General features: G+C 40.0%; 1 protein-coding gene and 1 long non-coding RNA gene across 20 annotated transcripts in view; one reads left to right on the forward strand and one right to left on the reverse strand.

The window, feature by feature from the left end:
* Nucleotides 1–15,350, forward strand: part of CALD1 (caldesmon 1) — a 191,849-nt gene extending 176,499 nt beyond the window's left edge. For 9 of the 19 annotated variants that reach the window (XM_003813444.6, XM_055115395.1, XM_063606104.1 and 6 more), the window contains 6 exons: nucleotides 2,762–2,805; nucleotides 2,902–2,983; nucleotides 4,647–4,784; nucleotides 5,206–5,301; nucleotides 10,013–10,093; nucleotides 13,051–15,350. In XM_003813444.6, coding sequence (XP_003813492.1) covers nucleotides 2,762–2,805; nucleotides 2,902–2,983; nucleotides 4,647–4,784; nucleotides 5,206–5,301; nucleotides 10,013–10,093; nucleotides 13,051–13,056 — 447 coding nt within the window. In that variant the 3' untranslated portion in view covers nucleotides 13,057–15,350. Of the gene's footprint in view, nucleotides 1–2,761; nucleotides 2,806–2,901; nucleotides 2,984–4,646; nucleotides 4,785–5,205; nucleotides 5,302–7,523; nucleotides 7,639–10,012; nucleotides 10,094–13,050 lie in introns of all 19 variants that reach the window. The other 10 variants (XR_010112648.1, XR_010112652.1, XR_010112649.1 and 7 more) reach the window with 3 other exon arrangements.
* The window catches only part of LOC117981122 (uncharacterized), a 313,442-nt gene that overhangs the window by 191,051 nt on the left and 99,779 nt on the right, over nucleotides 1–22,612 (reverse strand). The gene's annotated exons all lie outside the window — the stretch shown is intronic.

Consider the following 22,612-nt stretch of genomic DNA (forward strand, 5'->3'; position numbering starts at 1 on the left):
AGCCGAGATTCCACCACTGCACTCCATCCTGGCAACAGAGTGAGACTCTGTCTCAAAAAAGAAAAAGAAAAAGAAAAAGACCTTGTCTATCTTAGCTTGCTTAGGTTGCCATAATAAAATACCATAGACTGGATGGATTAAACAATAGAAATGTATTTCTCACAGTCCTGGAGGCTGGAAGTCCAAAATCAAGGTGCAAGCAGATTCAGTTTCTGGTGAGAGCCCTCTTCATGGCTTGCAGATGGCTGCCTTCTTACTGTGTCTTCACATGGTGGAAAGAGAGAAAGTGAGCTCTCTAGTGTGTCTTCTTGTAGGGATAACAATCCTGTAGCATCAGGGTTCCACCGCTATGATCTCATTTAACCTTAACTACTTCCTTAGAGGCCCCATTTCCAAGTACAATCACATTGGGGGTTAGGGCCTCAACACATGCATTTTAGGGGGACACAGTTCGATCAATAGCACTATTTTATTTATTAGTATTCAATTTTATATAGAAGGTACTCAATATATTATTTATTGGCTAATTGTTTGGCTGACAGGCTGGCAGGGATAAAAATAGGATAGATGGATGGATAGATGGATGGATGGATGGATGGATGGATGGATGGACGGACGGACGGACGGATGGGTAATATTTATGAAAAGTGCCAGTGCATTGCATGGTTCTAAACTGTTTCACCTTACTCACCTGGGAATTTTTTCTACAGAAATATACTTCTAAGTTTATAATTAAGATCAGAAAAATAAGAGTTACTTTACAGATGTTTTATATATCCCATAAAGTCAGCACTACTTATAGTACTTTTTTGCATAAAGTTTTTTAAGTAAGAGTTTGCTTTTGTCTTTGTAGGAAATCATCAGAAAGAATGAAATGCTCTTACTAGTATCTATAAAAGTGTTATTGAACTGATATTAGAGAGGAAGCATGTTTTCAAAAAAAAAAAAAACTCTGTGGTATTTATTAATTGCTCATGAATCCCAGACCAGTCTGGGTCAGAAAGAACCCCTCACATCTTGGAGAATTGTGTGTATCCCCTCAAAATTCATATGTTGAAATCCTAATCTGCAATATGATGGTATTAGGAGGTGGGATCTTTGGAAGACAATTAGGTCATGAGGGTGGAGGCCCCCTTAATGGGATTAGTGCCCTTGTAAGAAGAGACACAGAACCTTATTTGCTCCCTCTCTATTCTGCACTATATGAGGACACAGCAGGAAGGTGGCCATCTGCAAACCGTGAAGAGAGGTCTCACCAGACCCCAACCATGCTGGCAACCTAATCTTAGACTTCCCAGTCTCCGGAACTGTGAGAAATGTTTGTTGTTTTAAGGCACCCAGTCTATGGTAATTTCTCACATTAACTGAGACTCACTGAGACAAGGGGCCACTCAAACATACTAGCCTAGGGCAACTAAAATCCAGTAGATTTCTTGACTGTCCTGAACAGGGAAGAAAATGGAACTTTTCAGCATGCATGTGCTTTGGCACATGCAGTCATAAGCAAAGAAGGTATTTGCTCATGGTATTGATAGGTGATGGGTGGTAGAGGATATTTCTAGCCTGGAGTTGGGTGTGGCATGGATTCAACAAATATTTGCTTATTGCTAACATCTAAATTTAAGTGTTACAGTTTCAGTAAAATATAACGTTTGATTTAGCAGCTTCAGTTGTAGCAAAAAGTTCCTAGCTTAAAAAAAAAAAAAGAATTCATCAAAGACTACTAACTGCTGATTTTTTCTATGTCCACCCCTGTTTCTCTGGGCTCATTTCCTCATTTCACACTTGGGCTAAGAGGGGCTTCATGGGAAGCCTCAGCCATTACAGGTGAGCTGTGCCCCATCCTCATTCTACCTGTATCCCGCCTTTTACGTTCCAAGGCTAATTAAGTTCAGCAATAGGCTTGATCATTGACCCTTGTCAAGTTAGGAAATCAGGTTAAGCAATAAGGGACTAGTTCACATTTCCTAGTTATTCAATCCTGTTACATACCAAATACATAGTTAAAACATTGTGGGAAAATTTTGTTACTCGAATAGCATGGTATGTCTCTAGTAAATACATCCTAAAGGGTAACAGTGTGTGTTTTTGAAAAAATTATTTGTTTGTTGTTGTTGCATTTTGTTTGTTTTGAGACAGATGCTCACTCTGTCACCCAGGCTGGAGTGCAGTGGCACAATCTTGGCTCACTGCAATCTCTCCCTCCCAGGTTCAAGCAATTCTCCCACCTCAGCCTTCCAAGTAGCTGGGGCTACAGGCGCGTGTCACCACACCCAGCTACTTTTTGTATTTTTTAGTAGAGATAGGGTTTCACCATGTTGGCCAGGCTGGTCTTGAACTCCTGACCTCAAGTGATTTGCCTGCCTCGGCCTCTCAAAGTGCTAGGATTATAGGTGTGAGCCTCAGCGCCCAGCCAATTATGTTAGTCTTAAACTTTAATTATTTTGCCACTGATTTATATTGTTTTAGAGGCATTTTTATTCCATTTCTGTCTGGTCTTTATTTTGCCTTGAAAACTTGATTTTTTTTTTTACACATTTTCTCTATCCTGTATCAATCCTACCTTCATTCCCCCAAATCTCACTATCAAATACCTTATATGTAGTTTTGCTTTCTAGCAGAGCTATGCACAGTAACTCAAATACCCTTATATGCTCTTTGGTGTGTTTAACAGGTTCAGGGATGATATTGGCCTGGGCTGAGAAACACTGTTTATAAGCTCGAAATATTAATTGGGTTTATTTTCTTTTGTAATTCCTAGATAGAAGAGCGAGCAGAATTTTTGAATAAGTCTGTGCAGAAAAGGTAAATATGCTTGATGGTTCAATTGAGCTAATCAGCTAGCATATGTATGAGAAGATTCTCTCTCATATTTTTATATGTATGTGTTTACTTTTTTAGCAGTGGTGTCAAATCGACCCATCAAGCAGCAGTAGTCTCCAAGATTGACAGCAGACTGGAGCAGTATACCAGTGCAATTGAGGTGAGAATTGTCCTCAGCGTTATGGTCTTGCTGAACAGAAATAGATTCTGACTACATAGAAGAGCATAAAAACACTTAGGACAATAATCAAGTCCAATAGCCCCAGGAGTGTTAGAATTTTTTTTTTTTTTTTTTTTTTTTGAGACGGAGTCTCACTCTGTTGCCCAGGCTGGAGTGCAATGGCAATCTCAGCTCACTGCAACGTCTGCCTCCTGGGGTCAAGCAATTCTGCCTCAACCTCCCGAGTAGCTGGGATTACAGGGGCCCACCACCACACTTGGCTAATTTTTGTATTTTTAGTAGAGACGGAGTTTCACCCTGTTGGCCAGGCAGGTCTCGAATTCCTGACCTCAAGTGATCCGCCCGCCTTGGCCTCCCAAAGCCGAATGTGAGCCACCACACCTGGCCCCCAATAGTGTCAGAATATTAATGATGCTTTATTACACTTTGAAATTCTAAGTTCTAAGAAATACAATAATAAAGATAAATTTTGGGAGAGTTTTAAATAAATTATTTTCTACTTTCAGCGTGAATATTGTTTAATGAAAAGGTTTTTTTGTAACGAATGGGTTTACTGGTATTTAAATATATATATATATATTTAACTATATATATATTTAAGTCTTCTTTCAAGTATTCTATCAAATCTGGGTTTAAATGTCACTTCCTCAGAGTAGCCTTCTTTGCACCCCCAAACTAAGTACTGCCCCCCAATTGTGTGCCATGCTTTATGGCACATCATTATTTTTCATAGCACTTAGCACAATGTGAAATAAATACTTGTATAACTAGTTACTATCTTTCCTTTCTATTAAAATATAAGCCCACTGCAGCTGACTGTCTTGTTTTTTGTTTGTTTTTTGTTTTTTATTTTTATTTTTATTTTTGAGATGGAGTTTCGCTCTTGTTGCCCAAGCTAGAGTGCAATGGTGCAATCTCGGCTCACTGCAACCTCTGCATTCCAGGTTCAAGCGATTCTCCTGCCTCAGCCTCCCAACTGTCTTGTTTTGAGCACGACTGTATCCCCAGAGCCTAGCAAAGTGCCCTTCATACAGTAGGCATTTAAGAAGTATTGTTGAGGCCAGGTGTGGTGACTCATGCCTGTCGTCACAGCACTTCAGGAGGCCGAGGCAGGAGGATCCCTTGAGCCCAGGAATTTGAAACCAGCCTGGGCAACATAGGGACTATGCCTGGCTAATTTTTTCATTTTTTTCTCTACAAAATAGAGAGAGGCCTATGGTTCCAGCTACTCGGGAAGCTGAAGTGGGAGGATCACTTGAGCCCTGGAGGTCGTGGCTGTAGTGAGCCTTGATTGTGCCACTGCACTCCAGCCTGGGTGACAGAGCAAGACCCTGTCTCAAAAAAAAACAAAAAAGTATCTGTTGAAGAAACAAAGTAGAATATCAATTTCACAACAAATGGTGTCCCAACAAAAAGCATATTTCATTTTTGAAAGATCCTCTGATCTAGCTGTGATGGTTTATTTTGAGGGACATATGTCATCAGCATACAGTTTTACAACAGAAATTATCACTCTCATTTTTGGTGGAGGTGTTTACACAATGAATTTTTAAGATGATAATGTTGAGGAAGACAAACTCACTATAATTTTATGAGAACAAACTTCCCAGCACCAATCCTAAAAATAACTCACAAATTTCAGGGAACAAAAAGCGCAAAACCTACAAAGCCGGCAGCCTCGGATCTTCCTGTTCCTGCTGAAGGTGTACGCAACATCAAGAGTATGTGGGAGAAAGGGAATGTGTTTTCATCCCCCACTGCAGCAGGCACACCAAATAAGGTGAGCGTCTGATTTTTGTCTCTTAAGTGTAGAGGGGCATATTTTTTTGCATGTCGATTTTGATTTAGGAATCACACTAGTAAATAATAAAAGCAGTGAAGACGGTGCAATTTGTACTTTGTTTTGCAATGACCACAAAAGCAAGCTCAGAGAGAATGTGTTCGTGAGGTTGCATGAGGTACTAAGCCCGGGCCATCTTACTCCAAATAAAGTGCCTGAGCTGAAATGTCCACCCTTGGAGTTGGAGTGGGGTGAGTTACCAGGGAAAGAAAACCAGATAACATATTCTGTAAATATCAAGTGTTAAGGTTTATGGTTATGTGAAATCATACTTAATAATACTTTGAATTTGCTTTGAAAATTCCTTCCCAGGTAAAGTTTACTTCATTCTTTAATATTTTGGATGATTGCCCCTTTGTAGGAAACTGCTGGCTTGAAGGTAGGGGTTTCTAGCCGCATCAATGAATGGCTAACTAAAACCCCAGATGGAAACAAGTCACCTGCTCCCAAACCTTCTGTAAGTACCTTTAGGTTTTTCTGAGTTTCTTTGATCTCCCAGCTTCTACCAGCAGAAGAAAACAAGCAGTTGGTCTGTTTACCTAGGAATGGCAGTGCCCCTGTTCTTTGCTTTCCCTGATGAATAGCAAACAGGAAAGTGTTCAGATTTACAACAGTTCTAAGAAGCTGCATCTCAGTTACTCAGAGGGTAAAATGGAACCAAATAATCACCTCTACACCCTAACTGAGAGGAGGAATCAGCTAGAATACTGAGGCAGTTCAAATTTAGATCCTTTACTCGTCTATTTGTTTAGCTTCTATTCTATAAATTCTGGATAGAAATTTGAAAATGAAAGGTCACATCATTTTGGCTACTTCTTTGTCAAGAGCACCCCTAAACTTATTCCCAAAAGAATATGTATTTTGCCTATTGGGAACCCATATGTTCCAATTTGCCTCATTTTTATAACTTGGCACAAAAATGCAGTTATTGGGTAGTTGTTGAAATAATTGGTCTAATTGTGTTGTCAACACCTCCTGAGGAAAGTCATAAAACTGGAAACTAGAAAAACTGGTTATGAATGATGTTTTTGAGAATCTAAAATTTTCTTAATTTATTAAGTGCAGCTATCTTACTAAAAAGTACATTTCTTTTCACCTTTTTGTTGAATGTATACGACAACTGCTTGCATTTGTCATTATAATAAGAAAACGTATCAAGCTCCCCACTGTATATTGCTGAGCTTTCCCTGTTAAGTTTGCTTTTAGAGCTTTGTTGGTACCCAAGGGAGCTGAGAGTCCACTGTCATAATCCTACATTCTAGAGGAAGAAGAAAAACTTTCCAATCCTAGGCCTCTGTGCATTTAATTGCATCCATTGGCTCCATGCCATTTAATTGCATTTGTTGGCTCCATATATAATCTCCAAAGTCATTAAATTTTGTCACTTTCCAATTTAAAAAGGAAGAAATGGAAATGTTCACAAATCCTTCTTGGGCACAACTCCTTGAACCGTTTAATTAATCTACACCCCGAGATTCTTTGCATAAAGGCTCACAGGAGGTATACACTAATGTCAACCCAATTTACAATTGGAAAATCTTTATATGTTGAAAAAAGCAACTTTTCCTCCCCCTCTCAATAGGTACAAGAATGCGGGTTTATAAAAGGACACAGTTGAGGCAAGAGACCGGACCCAAAAGTTATGTGCTCTTTAGTGCCTCAAGTTTTCCAAGCATCTCTGGTAACATAAGGAGTAGAAATTATTTTCAAAAACAAAACAAACAAAGCCATGGCAGTGTATATAAGTTTTGTGGTTCCAGACCAGTGATTATTAACCCTTTTTGAATTATGAACCCCTTTAAAACCTAATGAAATTTAAGGACCCTCTCCCCCAAAATATACATATAAAAAAACAAGGCAGTCAATGGACCTACTGAGTAACTCTCAAGATAGTAAGTAAGGAGAGAAAGATCTATGTTTTCCTCTTTGACAAGTATGAAATATTTGGAGGAGATGCTAATTTTTGCACGTTTATGATATTTGCAATCTTTCATTTTTGTAGCAGATTATACTCAAAAATTTGATCCAGAACTTGGCCCCTATTCTTTTATCAGCACTTTAACTTGTAAACTTAAAAGTTTACCATCATCTGTATGACATCCTAATGAGGTTAAAAAGATAAAATTCGGTTATTATTATGATAGGTATAACTGTATCCAGGTTTCCACAGCAAAAACAAAACAAAACATACACCATGTTCTGGGGTTATTGACAGCCTCCTTAAAAAAAAAAAAAAAAAAAAAAAAAGGTATTGCAGAGAAATTACAAAATCATTGCCTGCTTTACCTACTAATTAGTATGTGACTTGCTAGATCACCCCCTAGAGGGTGAAGAAAAGGAAAGAAGAACATGGCAGTTAGTATAGATTTTAGTGAGATCCTTCTTCCCATTAGATTTTGTAGACTAGTGTGGCTTCCTGAATGAGAACCAGATGGAAGAAAGTTCTATGAAATCAATGTTGTAAATACACCAGATTGCTACTGGGATGTCCCTTGCTATTTGTGGGTAGAATTTATGGGATTTCAGTGTAACTTTGTAACTGCAATTCAATTCTGAGTATGTCTGTTTGAGCTGGTTTGTCTGTTCTTTGTGTCTAAACTACATGTTACACAGCAATTAAAAAGCTAATTTGTCTTTCTTTTTGTTTAAAAAAAAAAAAACCAACAATGTCTTTCTCAGCTGACCTTCTGTTCCTCACTCTTTGGTCTCTGGTTGATTGGAAACCTGCTTCTCCTGCCTTCATTTCTCCCTCTTCTTCCGGAGTGGGTCTTTGTCTAAAATGTAGTCTGGTCAGGTAATTCCATTTATATTTCCCCTTTGATTTAAAATGCCAACTTATAACTCGGATGTTCATATTTTCTTAAAAGGACTCTTTAAACTCTTTAAGTGATCTTGAAAGATTTGTCGGCAGGATTTATGGGAAGTGCAATCCATTTTCTTAGGTAGAAGAACATGCATGAGAAGGAAAAATATTTGTCTCATATGAATCAAATAAACAAAGCGATAATAGCTGCTTTCCAGAGCTTCCCTCAGCATGTTCCTAATTATAGTTTCCAAAATTTTAAAACAGTCTTCCAGACAGTTTGGCAGCTTCCACCTACGCTGGCAAATGTAGTGGAATTCTACAAAAATAATCTGATTTGTTGCTTAATGGCTCCAAGTTAAATAGGTGTAACTCTCTAATAGAATATCAGGAATTCATGCCACAGAGGAAATCCAGAAACTCAGTAAAGTTTAGGCAAATCTGAAATGCTTCACAGGTATCATTTAACTGTGCATTTTCAGTGTTACAATCTCAATACTATCTATCAGAAATATGTCCATTTAGATCAGTGTCCACGGGTAAATGCAATTGCTGTTAGCTTTGCCTTCCTCCTGAGAAAAGGGTTTGCCAAGATAAGCATTACTATTTCAGTAAAACACATTTATTTTCTACAAACTACCTTTTGCCAAGTACTAATATAAGCAAATGCTGGAAGAAAAGTAAATTGAAACAGAAATTTGGATCCTTATCCAAATGAAATTAATTAGGAGGTAGTAAATAAAGACTCTAAGCTATATAACTGTTATCGATCATATTTTAGTGTTTCCATCCCAAGATTTCCACATGTTCTTACACATGTCATCAACTGTCAACTTCTCGCATGGGTTCAATTTGTGATGAATGTTTATATTTGCTAGGTTCTACTGATCCACTTCTGAATTACCCACTTGCCCCTCGGGAGACACATAATGATTTTAGGGTGAGGAAAGTGCTGCTAGAAAAGGGACTTTGTGGCTGGGCGCAGTGGCTCACGCCTGTAATCCCAGCACTTTGAGAGGCTGAGGCAGGCAGATTATGAGGTCAGGAGATCGAGACCATCCTGGCTAACATGGTGAAACCCCATCTCTACTAAAAATACAAAAATTAGCTGAGCGTGGTGGCTTGTGCCTGTAATCTCAGCTACTCGGGAGGCTGAGGCAGGAGAATCGCTTGAACCCGGGAGTCGGAGGTTGCAGTGAGCCGAGATTGCGCCACTGCACTCCAGCCTGGGCGACAGAGCAAGACTCTGTCTCAAAACAGAAAAAGAAGAAAGAAAAGTGACTTTGTTTGGGCTGCCCGGCAACGGATCCCAAGATAGTGATTCCAGAGCAAGTTGTTTACGTGGAGGTGAAGAAAACCCTACAGGGGCTGAGGTTGGGAGAAGAAGGCAGTCCTCACAGAAGGTGTTATTAAGCAAGTCCCCACATGGACTGTTAAACTTTCATCCCATGGAGGAAATCCTGGAAGCCACCAAAGAACATATACTTCAGAGTTACCCAAGCTGAGGCGAGAGTGAGCCTGAAAATAATATTGCACCAACATTCACCAGTCAGCCATTGAGGACTGCTCCTGGGGATGTTATAATAACTCTCTCAACTTTCCAGCCTGCCCCTGGGCAGGCAAATCAGGCATCTGTACCCAGAGAAAGTCCCTAGGCAGAGAAGCGCTGTGTGGGCAGTTGGCAGTCAGGCTGGTGTGCACTAAAGTAGTAAGGGCTGGGGGAAAAGAGGTGAGTACAAATTGAGTTCATCTGTGAGGCAGGAAATGCTTATCAAACCCCAAATTAATTATTTTTAAATAACCCATGATCTATTGACTTGTAAGAGTGCAGAAATTTAAAATGAGGCTACATTATTTTAAACATGCTCCTGTTTCACTTTTACTGATCAATAAACAGTAAGTCCTTAGGAAAGGGCAAGGACCCAGAGGCTATAGTTCCAGCCCATTCTCATATCATAAGACATGTCACGGTCTATATAAAATCAAACAACAGCTAACCCCATCTCTACTACACATACAAAAAAATTAGCCAGGCATGGTGGCACACGCCTGTAATCCCAGCTACTCGAGAGGCTGAGACAGGAGAATCACTTGAAATCAGTAGATGGAGGTCGCAGTGAGCCAAGATCACGCCACTACACTCCAGCCTGGGCTACAGAGTGAGACTCTGTCTCAAAAGAAATAAAAAAAATAAAAAAATCAAACAACAGCTGATGGTCCTTTCAATTCCATTTCAGATCACTGGGGTAAAGTGTATTAAACAACAAATTGATTCAAATAAACAATAGATGTGGCCATTTATTTAGAGCTGGCTAGAAAATATAAATGGCCACCTATGGATGTTTTTCTGCTTCCTTTTTATCAGGACTTGAGACCAGGAGACGTATCCAGCAAGCGGAACCTCTGGGAAAAGCAATCTGTGGATAAGGTCACTTCCCCCACTAAGGTAATCTATTGGGAAGACTAGTATTTCAGAGGTTTGTTTTCCTGATGTATGGTGTAGTATAATGTCCTGGAGTCAGATGAGAAATATCACTGACCTACAGATCTTTGCCTGCACACGCATCAGTGTCTAAAAGACCAGTACATAACACAGTGAAATGAAAAGCGCATTGCAAGTTTGTCAGTCATACAACATAAACGGCCCAAATCCATGGAATGGTTCTCAGTAGGACATTCTCAATACACCACAGTGGTAGGAACATTGGCAGCAGAAGGCCGTATGGGATACCATGGTCTACGTTTCCTTACGAGGTCCCAGCTTAGTGCCACAGTCATTTAAAAATCACTTGGGGAAAACATCTGTCTCCCTGAGTGTTTCCAAAACTGCTTTCTGGAACCATTTTAGATTATATTGCCACTGCCAGCAGCCTAAGACTCAGGGTTGCTATGGCAAAAAAAAAAAAAAAAAAAAAAAATTCAAAAGTAAGGCAACCATTTACCACCCTGTGAAAATGAATGATTAAGAATGATTGGGTTCCTCTTACTTTTAGTCTTCTGGTCAAAGGATATGGTCATTCTGCAGAAAGGAGGCTCTGAAGAACATCTAAATGATGCTTACACTGCAAATGGGACCCTTTGTGGTACAATGAGCTCATTCAACTCCCAACTGTAGCCTTTCCCCATTTCAAGTAATAGACCTCGTGTTCTCCTTCAATAAAAAGAAAATTAAAAAGGGAGAAACTGGAGACCAACAATAAGCAAGGTTAGAACAGGCTGCTTATGGGTTGATTTAAACAGAAGCACTTCGTAAGCAAACTCAGGACTAAAGAGCACATCAACGGCAACTAGAGAATCACTACAATTCACTGCAGTGAGAGAATTACCTTCCCTTTCCCACTTTCTCATGCTCTTAGTTCTGGTGCAGCTACCTAAACATATTACCCCACCTTCACTATTAGCTACCTATTGCACTTTTATTCCATTAAAATCCACTAGCCTTTCTAAGTCATTGCTAAACATATGAAAAGTACCTGCTGGTAATTATCACATTGCAAACTACTAGCGCTACAAGTGAGCACCCCACTATATGCCAGACACTATTCTACCTTCTTACCCTCCATTATTTCATTTGATCCTCCAGTCACCATGTGAGGTAAGTAGTGTATCATTCTCATTTTGCAGCTGAGAAAAATGAGGCATTGAGAGATGAAGTAACTTTCCCAAAGTCACACAGTGAATAAGTAGCATAGCCTGCATTGATACTCCAGCACCTGATCCGAGCCTGCATTTTTAACCATTATACATGGTACTTTCTTTTAGGATGCATATTCAGGAGAAAATGTATAGTTATTCAATTCCTTGTATAATTTTCTCTCGGTGGCAGGGGAGAAAAGAACTTTCTGTGTTATTTTTTAAACAAAGAATGAGCTTGTTGACCTAAGCTTTTATGACCTCTCTAGCCTATGCTATTAGCGCATTGCAGGTTTGTCAGCCATGCAATGTAAATAGCCCAAACCCATGGAATGGTTCCCAGGAAGACATTCTCCACACACCACTGTGGGAGGAACGTTGACAGCAGAAGGCTCTCCTCTCAGACCTCTGAGAGGTATCTGACTTCTCAGAATGGCAGTCCCAGTGTTTATATAGGTTCCTGTCTGAAAAGCAGATGTCAGCTGGCCATAGACCATCATCACCAGTATAACGGAGTCTCTCTGGATAACATTCCTCCTAGCCAGAGCTCTGGAAAGTGGAACAAAAATGATGTGGAATGGTCAGACTCAGAGAACACCACTCACATACAAACATGAATGGTACTCCCTGGAGTTATGTAGCACCAGGGCAGTACAAGGTAGGAGGGTGACAGTGTGAGTTTTCATGTGCTACTAACCTCTTTCTACAGTAGTAATAATATAACCACCAGACCCAGAACTGAGTTTATGAGGTAGCAGATTAGGTACCTCTTTTGCTCCAAACTGTCAAACTCATTTCTTGTTACTCAGTCATTCCTTAGAAATGAATACAATGAACACCCTTGAAAATTGGAATTCACAACACTTTAAGATTTCTTAATAGCTTGGCAAAAATTTTTAGCAACTAGCTGAGGGGGAGAGAATGGTATAAGAATAGGACTATAGGTCAGATAAGTCTCGTGGGGTAGGGGTGTAAGAATAGGAGGGAGAAAATAGAGATTGCTAGATTAAAAATGGGAGAAAACTAAAGATAAACATCCTCCTTCACCATCATACATTGATGTGGCCCTCACTGAGCTATTCAGTCGCATGTGCCTGTTCTGGAATACACACTGTAGATTTTTGGCTCTTACAGTGGAGCTTAAAAATGAAAAAAACAAAGCAACTTACTTGACTCTAAATGCTATAAGCAAGGCCAAAAGTTAAGACAGGAAAAGAGAACATCAAGGAGAAAGACAGGAAGAGGGAAGTGAAAAAAATCAGCAGAAGGAAGGCTAAAATAAAATAAGATCCAGCCAGGCGCAGTGGCTCACACCTGTAATTCCAACACTTTGGGAGGCCGAGGCAGGCAGATCACTGGAGGTCAGGAGTTTGAGATCAGCCTGGCCAACATATAGGGAAACCCCGTCTCTACCAAAAATACAAAAATTAGCCAGGCGTGGTGGTGTATGCCCGTAATCCCCAGCTACTCAGGAGGCTGAGATGGGAGAATCACTTGAATCTGGGAGGCAGAGGTTGCAGTGAGCTGAGATCACACCACTGCACTCCAGCCTGGGTGACAGAGCAAGATTCCATCTCAAAAAAATAAAAAGTAAAATAAAAGATCATATTTGAATGGAATGCCGATAATAATCCTCCCTTTCATAAATATTTATTCCTGCCATACTATTATTCATTTTTCTTCTGACTATAAAAACCATCTGCCTGAAACACTGCAGGCTGTCAGTTTCACACTACAGGCTGTCAATTTCAAGTTCTCTTCTCTTGGCAGGTTTGAGACAGTTCCAGAAAGAACCCAAGCTCAAGACGCGGGACGAGCTCAGTTGTAGAGGGCTAATTTGCTCTGTTTTGTATTTATGTTGATTTACTAAATTGGGTTCATTTTCTTTTATTTTTCAATATCCCAGTAAACCCATGTATATTATCACTATATTTAATAATCACAGTCTAGAGATGTTCATGGTAAAAGTACTGCCTTTGCACAGGAGCCTGTTTCTAAAGAAACCCATGCTGTGAAATAGAGACTTTTCTACTGATCATCGTAACTCTGTATCTGAGCAGTGATGCCAACCACATCTGAAGTCAACAGAAGATCCAAGTTTAAAATTGCCTGCGGAATGTGTGCAGTATCTAGAAAAATGAACCGTAGTTTTTGTTTTTTTAAATACAGAAGTCATGTTGTTTCTGCACTTTATAATAAAGCATGGAAGAAATTATCTTAGTAGGCAATTGTAACACTTTTTGAAAGTAACCCATTTCAGATTTGAAATACTGCAATAATGGTTGTCTTTAAAAAAAAAAAGAAATGTACTGTTAAGGTATTACTTTTTTTCATGCTGATGATTCATATCTAAATTACATTATTATGTTAGCTGACAGTGGTACTGATTTTTTAGGTTGGTTGTTTTGTGGATTTCTTTAGTAGTCATAGTAGCCTGAACCACATTTTAGATAACTCAATTATGTATGTATGTGCATACACATATACAAACACACTAATGGTAGAATGCTTTTTTATGTGCTAGACTGTTATATTTAGTAGTATGTCATTGTAACTAGCCAATATCACAGCTTTTGAAAAATTAAAAAATCACACTATATTAATATTTCATATTTGCCAATAGAAACATGGCAGATAGGTATCAATATGTTTTCAATGCCGGATGACCTATAAGAAGAAAGTATTGAAAAGAAGAGAGATTAGAACTGTCAGAAGGAGTTGAAATTTTCTAAAAGACATAGTATTTAGTTTATAATTAAATGCATTCTTGAAGTCCAGTGTGAATTTTATTAATGCTATCATCTCGACCAAGCTCAAAGCCTACTTATTAGAAACAATGAAGTTCACAATAGGTCATAAGGTCTCTTCCTTTTCTAAAATTGAAAGACAAGAAATTTAGTGCCAATATTGTACAGATAGAAATTCCATGTATGAGTCTCAACAAAGACTACCTTTGGCTAAATGTCTAGAAGCAGAGAAGTAAAGTGAGCAAAATCCAGTGTTGAGGAGTCATGACAGTACTTTGATCTTTATATACTCTGAAGCATTTCTTCAAACTTTTCTACTTTTATTTGTCATTGATACTTGTAGTAAGTTGACAATGTGGTGAAATTTCAAAATTATATGTAACTTCTACTAGTTTTACTTTCTCCCCCAAGTCTTTTTTAACTCTGATTTTTACACACACAATCCAGAACTTATTATATAGCCTCTAAGTCTTTATTCTTCACAGTAGATAATGAAAGAGTCCTCCAGTGTCTTGGCAAAATGTTCTAGTATAGCTGGATACATACAGTGGAGTTCTATAAACTCATACCTCAGTGGACTTAACCAAAATTGTGTTAGTCTCAATTCCTACCACACTGAGGGAGCCTCCCAGATAACTATTTTCTTATCTGCAGTATTCCTCCAGAAGAGCTAACCAGGGCAGGGCTGGCATGAGAAGTGACATCTGCGTTACAAAGTCTATCTTCCTCATAAGTCTGTAAAGAGCAATTGAATCTTCTAGCTTTAGCAAACCTAAGCCAAAGGAAGGAAAGCCACGAAGAATGCAGAAGTCAAACCCTCATGACAAAGTAGGCACAAGTCTACAATAAGCTAAATCAGAATTTACAAATACAAGTGTCCCAGGTAGCATTGACTCCCGTCATTGGAGTGAAATGGATCAAAGTTTGAATTAAGGCCTATGGTAAGGTAACATTGCTTTGTTGTACTTTTGAACAAGAGCTCCTCCTGATCACTATTACATATTTTTCTAGAAAATCTAAAGTTCAGAAGAGAATGTATCACTGCTGACTTTTATTCCAATATTTGGATGGAGTAAGTTTTAGGGTAGAATTTTGTTCAGTTTGGATTTAATCTTTTGAAAAGTAAATTCCTTGTTTACTGGTTTGACTATAATTCCCTGTTATCTTTACGAGGTAAAACTGCAAGCTGACTAGCATGTTCTGTGAATCTGCCATTCCTAAAAATTTTATAAACACTTGATATTTTTCACTGATAATGGATCGCTCCAATAAACATATATTGTGAAAATGCATCCACAATAAATGGAATTCCTTCCTGCAAAATGTCTTTTTCTCACTTATTTTTATGTACAATATTGATAGTGAGAGGTATGTCTATTATAATAAAGATTATGGCACAGTAAAACCTGTATTTCAGGTTGAGTCTTGGTTTCACTCTTTAAAGAAGAAAAGCATTTTCATATTTTTAAATTACCTAATAAAATATAGAAAATTGGTCTTATGTTGACAACTGACCAAACACGTATGGAAAAGGTTGAAGAGGGATTTTGCAAATCCTTCCTAAAAGAAACTATCGTCCAGGCACAGTGGCTCACGCCTCTAATCCCAGCACTTTGGGAAGCAGGAGGATTGCTTGAGCCCAGGAGTTCAAGACCAGCCTGGGCAACATAGCAAGACCCCTTTCTGTACAAAAAAAATTAAAAAGCCAGGCATGGTGGCATATGCCTGTAGTCCCAGATACTTGGGAGCCTGAGGCAGGAGGATCACTTGAGCCCAGGCGGTCGAGGCTACAGTGAGCCCTGATAGCACCACTGCACTCCAGCCTAGGTGACAAAGCAAGACCCTGTCTCAAAAAAAAAGTAACTATCAATTGTCCCTCCATCCTCCTCATTGCCAGTGTTGTCACATACCAGCCCCTCTGGCTCCTAAGATGGGCACTACTGTTTTCTCAAAGGTAGTGTCTCTTATATAGAAAGACCCATTTAATATATACCATTCATTTGTAGAATACTTACTACTTACAAGGCACTGGTGATTACATGTGAATCCAAAGTTATTTTTTCATGGTAATTTTGCATATTTATGTAGCACTAATTGGTCTGAAATCTGAAGTTCTCATAAAGGTTTTAAACTGTGGGTTCGAAGCTCCTGAACAGTTCCCTCAACCCTGCCTACAAAATTGACACAATGAACTAAGTTACTATAAAAAATTAGTATTTTTATTTCTGTGTCCTAACAAGAAGGGTGATAAGTATAGACAATAATATAGTTATCAAAATCAATTTGCAAAATTAAGCAATGGAAAGAATACAATTTGTAATACCAACACCAAACTGATAAGATTGGGGTGAATGGAAATTAATTTTACAATATGTATATTCAGGATATGAGCTTGAAAACATACTAGTGTCTTCTGTGATGTCAAAACAGGTCTGTATTAAAGGTTTTTTCCTACCTTTGCTTGCATGTATGCTCCAAGTGGAAGAATGGATAAGAAAAAAAGATCTCAGTCCTAAATTTGTGTTCTTCCATTGGTGTTAGGAGATAACTAACAAGGTTTTGATTTTAGTACAGTGTCTATTTGTGTCAAGTCTATTAATCATGTTGTCCTAATATTCTATATCCTGCTGACTTTTTCCTTATCTGTTACTGAGAAAGGAAAGTGAAAAATCTCCCACTATGATTATGGATTTGTCTATTTCTCCTTGTAATTCTGTTAATTTTGCCTTCCATATTTTAAGGTTATTTTTTAGGTGAAATATTCAATTCACTAGGAAGACATCATGATTCTAGATCTTTAGCTAAAGATCACTCTGAAGTGACCATCTATTTGTGCAAAGACTTTTGCCTTCAAGTTATTTTTTTCTGTCCTAAAATTACCACAGTGGCTTTCTTTTGACTAGGGCTTGCATCATATTATTTTTTCCATCCCTTAAATTTCAACTTTTATATATCCTTTAGTCTTATATATGTGTCTTTAACAATAATCACATGGTTTGGGTTTTAATCCAATCTGATGACCTTTGAGTTTCAATGGGAATATTTAGTCCTTTCATACTTAATGTAATTACTGATATTTTTGTATTTAATAGTATCCTAGCTATGTGCCACCTGTACTATATTACTTTTTCTTTCTTGTTCATGTTGGACTGCTTCTGCTTCAGAGCATATGCTGATCTACAAGTGGCAGCTGAGAGGCTGAGCTAGACCTTTGCAAATACAATTGGGCTAGAGGAAAAAAAGTCAGAATCTGCTAACTGCCAAGAATGAGGGCTAGGTAAACTACTTCTAGCTTTGGTTGGGTCTTCAGAGAGCTGCCTCCTAAAAATAAGGTGAATTTAAAGTTATCTGGTCTTCACACAGATTGCCACCTAGCTCCACTGTGTTGAACAATTCTAGTATTCTAGCAGAGAAATAAATCATCAATGGTAAAGATGAGAAAAGTTACAAAATACTGAGTAACAATTCAAGAATTTAAGAGATAAAGTATCAACAAGGCTCTAGCACATAATTGTCAAAGAATTATGTAGTATATAGTTGTCAACATTTAGAGGGAAGAGAGAATACATCAGCATGGGGTAATCAAAGAAGAAAAATATTTGCCTGAACGTTTTTTGTATCCCCAGAAGTGTACCCAGTACCACTACACATACCTGTGCTTCGTAAGCAATAAGATGATTTCATGAGCAACTCAGTTTATAAACTTTGCTAGATGTGCTGCTGTGAATTTCCGTAAAGTTTGTAGAGTTATAAGAGGTGAGTTTTGTGACATTTTATATTACTAAATTTAGAGTTTGTGTATCAACTCAGCCCTGCATCTCAGCTCCATAAAGAACATTGGCTCCTTACGTCACTCTAATGCCGGTTGTTGTTGTTGTTGAGATGGAGCCTTGCTCTGTTGCCCAGGCTGGAGTGCAGTGGCGCCATCTCAGCTCCCTGCACTGCAACCTCCGCCTCCCAGGTTCAAGTGATTCTCCTGCCTCAGGCCCCCGAGTAGCTTGGACTACAGGTGCGTGCCACCACACCCAGCTAAATTTTGTATTTTTAGTAGAGATGGGGTTTCACCATGTTGGCCAGGCTGGTCTTGAACTCCTGACCTCAAGTGATCTGCCCGCCTCGGCCTCCCAAAGTGTTGGGATTACAGGCATAAGCCATCATGCCTGGCCTCTAATGCAGATTTAATATATTTTGCCATGACATGCTCTTAGTGGTGATGGCTTTTACTATCTTGAAATAGGATTTCCAAAAAATGTTTCATTAAAATAGATTTTAGAAGGCCCAATGGGTCATTTCTACCTGAATAAGGAACCATAATTCAATCTTCTCTTATCGAATATACTAAAAATTATGCAAAAATACCGCAATCCTACAGAACACAAGATTAGTTTCTTAACCAGTTTTCAACCTTACCTAGCACTCTTTCATTCTAACCTGCTTTTATTAGAATAATAAAATGCTATCTTGTATATGTCTAGTTCCTGTTGTATTAGTCAGGGTTATCTAGAGAAACAGACTAATGGAATAGTTTATATAAAATCTATAAAGGGGAGTTTATTAAGTATTCACTCACACGATCACAAGGTCCCACAATAGTCCATCTGCAGGCTGAGGAGCAAGGAGAGCCAGTCTGAGTTCCAAAATTGAAGAACTTGGAGTCCGATGCTTGAGGGCAGGAAGCATCCAGCACAGAAGAAAGATGTAGGCTGGGAGGCTAGGCCAGTCTCTCTTTTCACATTTTTCTGCCTGCTTATATTTCCCCATGCTGGCTGCTGATTAGATTGACCCCACCCAGATTAAGGGTGGGTCAGCCTTTCCTAGACTAATCACTCAAATGCTAATCTCTTTTAGCAACACCCTCACAGATACACCCAAGATCAATAGTTTGTATCCTTCAATCCAATCAAATTGACGTTCAGTATTAACTGTCACACCTGCCAATATTAGTAACATGGGTGCCTTGAGTTTTTTTCAAATTATGGAAATTAGTTGTCGAGTTCACGAGGGTTTCTCAACTAGGGTCTCACAGACCACATTTTAAAAACGACTTCCCCATGCCTTGAGGAGAATGATGGCTCCAACCTGCTCCCTGATGTAACATGTAAGTGCTTAGAACTTACATGTTACTCACCCAATCCTCACAACCCTACAAGACAGGTACTACTGTATTGCCCCCCTTGACAGGTAAATAAATTGAATCAAAGAGAATTTAGAAACTTGCACACAGTCATATGCCTAACTGGCAGAATATTTGACTGTAGGCAGTTGGCTCCTGAGCCCATGTGCTTAACTCTGTCACAAGAGATTATTGCCTAGGAGTGCGCCTTGAAGAGAGCCCCTTGTTGACGGAGCAGGTGGGTGTCTCTACTCTCTTCTTGAAGTCCACAGACAGAGCAAGAACAGCACTTGAGACCAACCATGTAGACTATAACTTGGCCCAGTTAAGGAGACCCTTAAGGAGACCCCTTTTGTTCCCCAGTCATCCCCAGCCTAACACAGCAAGGAACTAGAACCTAGAAAGAAGAGGAGATGAATGTAAACAGCAAAACACCAACCTCCTTAACATCTTCCAAGCCACCATAGCTATGGATAGCTCTCAGGTGCTCTGGGGGTGTTACCCACACAGGGGGTAGGTTCAATTGTTTGGTGGGTGACAGTCCAACGAACACAACCAAGGAGGACTGAACGAGAGGATTTTATTACTTGGGGGGTGATAGGGTTTGGCTGTGTCCCCACCCAAATCTCACCTTGAATTGTAATAATTCCAATGTGTCAGAGGTGGGGCCAGGTGGAGATAATTGAATCTTGGGGGTGGTTCCCCCATACTGTTCTTGTGGTAGTAAGTCTCGCGAGATCTGATGGTTTTATAAATAGGAGATCCCCTGTACAAGCTCTCTTCCCTGCCACCACGTAAGATGTGACTTTGCTCCTCATTTGTCTTCTGCCATGACTGTGAGGCCTCCCCAGTCATGTGGAACTGTGAGTCAATTAAACCTCTTTCCTTTATAAATTACCCAGTCTCAGGTATGTCTTTATCAGCAGCATGAGAACAGACTAATACAGGGAGTGATAGTCCAGTGAACACAACCAAGGAGGATTGAACAGGGGGATTTTATTACTTGGGGAGGCAACGGTCCAATGACCACAGCCAAGGAGGACTGAGCAAGGAGATTACCTGCAACAAGCAAGGAGGACACTGGGGATAGTTCCCCAAAGTATCTCCCCAAACAAAGGTGAAAACGGGGCTTTTAACAGGCTGGTTAGCCGAGTCACTGTATGTAGAGATGGAGTCAAGGCAGCGCAGGCACAGTTGTTGACCACACTTCTTCATATGCTGTGTGTATAGAAAATAGCAAATGAGCTCCTCCCTGGGCAGAGTTTTTAGTATGGTAATGAAGAGAGTTTGCCAAAGGTCATCTCCAACTTAGGTATCTCTGTATCCAACCTGTTTTTGTTTTGCCAGGGCTAGGCTTTCTCTTGGAACTTTTCTGTTAGGTGAACGTGATAACCACTACACTACGGAAACACCCGGAACTTTTCTGAAATAACAAGAACTCAAAGTGCAACAGTTATCAGTGGGTACTTTTTCACAGTGTATACCCCAAAACCCCAAATCCCTGGGACCCTCAGTTACAGGGGGTGAAGAGGGGAGGGCTTTAAATAGACTTTAAAATTGAGGTTTAAAATGAACTTCTTGGATGGCAGAATAGGAACAGCTCCAGTCTATAGCTCCCAGCATGAGAGATGCAGAAAATGGGTGATTTCTGCATTTCCAACTGAGGTACCGGGTTCATCTCACTGGGACCTGTTGGACAGTGGGTGCAGCCCATGGAGTGTGAGCCAAAGCAGGGCGGGGCATTGTCTCACCCAGGAAGCACAAGGGTCGGGGAATTCCCTTTCCTAGCCAAGGGAAGCCATGACAGATGGTACCTGGAAAATCAGGACACTCCCACCCTAATACTGCGCTTTTCCAATGGTCTTAGCAAACAGCACACCAGGAGATTATATCCCACACATGGCTTGGAGGGTCCCACGCCCACAAAGCCTTGCTCACTGCTAGCACAGCAGTCCGAGTTTGAACTGCAAGGTGGCAGCGAGGCTGGGGAAGGGGCATCCGCCATTGCTGAGGCTTGAGTAGGTAAACAAAGCAGCCAGGAAGCTCGAACTGGGTGAAGCCCACTGCAGCTCAAGGAGGCCTGCCTGGCTCTGTAGACTCCACCTCTGCGGGCAGGGCAGAGCTGAACAAAAGGCAGCAGAAACTTCTGAAGACTTAAACGTCCCTGTCTGACAGCTTTGAAGAGAGTAGTGGTTCTCCCAGCAAGGAGTCTGAGATCTGAAAACGGACAGACTGCCTCCTCAAGTGGGTCCCTGACCCCCGAGTAGCCTAACTGGGAGACACTTCCCAGTAGAGGCTGACTGACACCTCATACAGTTGGGTGCCCCTCTGAGACAAAGCTTCTAGGGGAAGGATCAAGCAGCAACATTTGCTGTTCTGCAATATTTGCTGTTCTGCAGCCTCTGCTGGTGATACCCAGGCAGACAGGGTCTGGAGTGGACCTCCAGCAAACTCCAACAGACCTGAAGCTGAAGGTCCTGACTGTTAGAAGGAAAACAAACAAACAGAAATTAATAGCGTCAACATCAACAAAAAGGACATCCACACCAAAGCCCCATCTGTAGGTCACCATCATCAAAGACCAAAGGTAGATAAAACCACAAAGATGGGGAGAAACCAGAGCAGAAAAGCTGAAAATTGTAAAAATCAGAGTGGCTCTTCTCCTCCAAAGGAATGCAGCTCCTCTCCAGCAGCAGAACAAAGCTGGATGGAGAATGACTTTGACTAGTTGACAGAAGTAGTCTTGAGAAGATCGGTAATAACAAACTTCTCTGAGCTAAAGGAGGATGTTCAAACCCATCGCAAAGAAGCTGAAAACCTTGAAAAAAGATTAGACAAATGGCTAACTACAATAAACAGCATAGAGAAGACCTTAAATGACCTGATGAAGCCAAAAACCATGGCACGAGAACTACATGACGCATGCACAAGCTTCAGTAGCCGATTCGATCAAGTGGAAGAAAAGGTATCAGTGAGTAAAGATCAAATGAATGAAATGAAGTGAGAAGAGAAGTTTAGAGAAAAAGGAGTAAAGAGAAACAAACAAAACCTCCAAGAAATATGGGACTATGTGAAAAGACCAAATCTACATCTGATTGGTGTACCTGAAAGTGACAGGGAGAATGGAACCAAGTTGGAAAACACTCTGCAGGATATTATCCAGGAGAACTTCCCCAACATAGCAAGGCAGGCCAACATTCAAATTCAGGAAATACAGAGAACACCACAAAGATACTCCTCAAGAAGAGCAACTCCAAGACACATAATTGTCGGATTCACCAAGATAGAAATGAGGGAAAAAATGTTAAGGGCAGCCAGAGAGAAAGGTCGGGTTACCCACAAAGGGAAGCCCATCAGACTAACAGCGGATCTCTCAGCAGAAACTCTACAAACCAGAAGAGAGTGGGGGCCAATATTCAACATTCTTAAAAAAAGAATTTTCAACCCAGAATTTCATATCCAGCCAAACTAA

The sequence above is a fragment of the Pan paniscus genome, chromosome 6 (genome assembly GCF_029289425.2).
Source record: "Pan paniscus chromosome 6, NHGRI_mPanPan1-v2.0_pri, whole genome shotgun sequence".
NCBI lineage: Eukaryota > Metazoa > Chordata > Mammalia > Primates > Hominidae > Pan > Pan paniscus.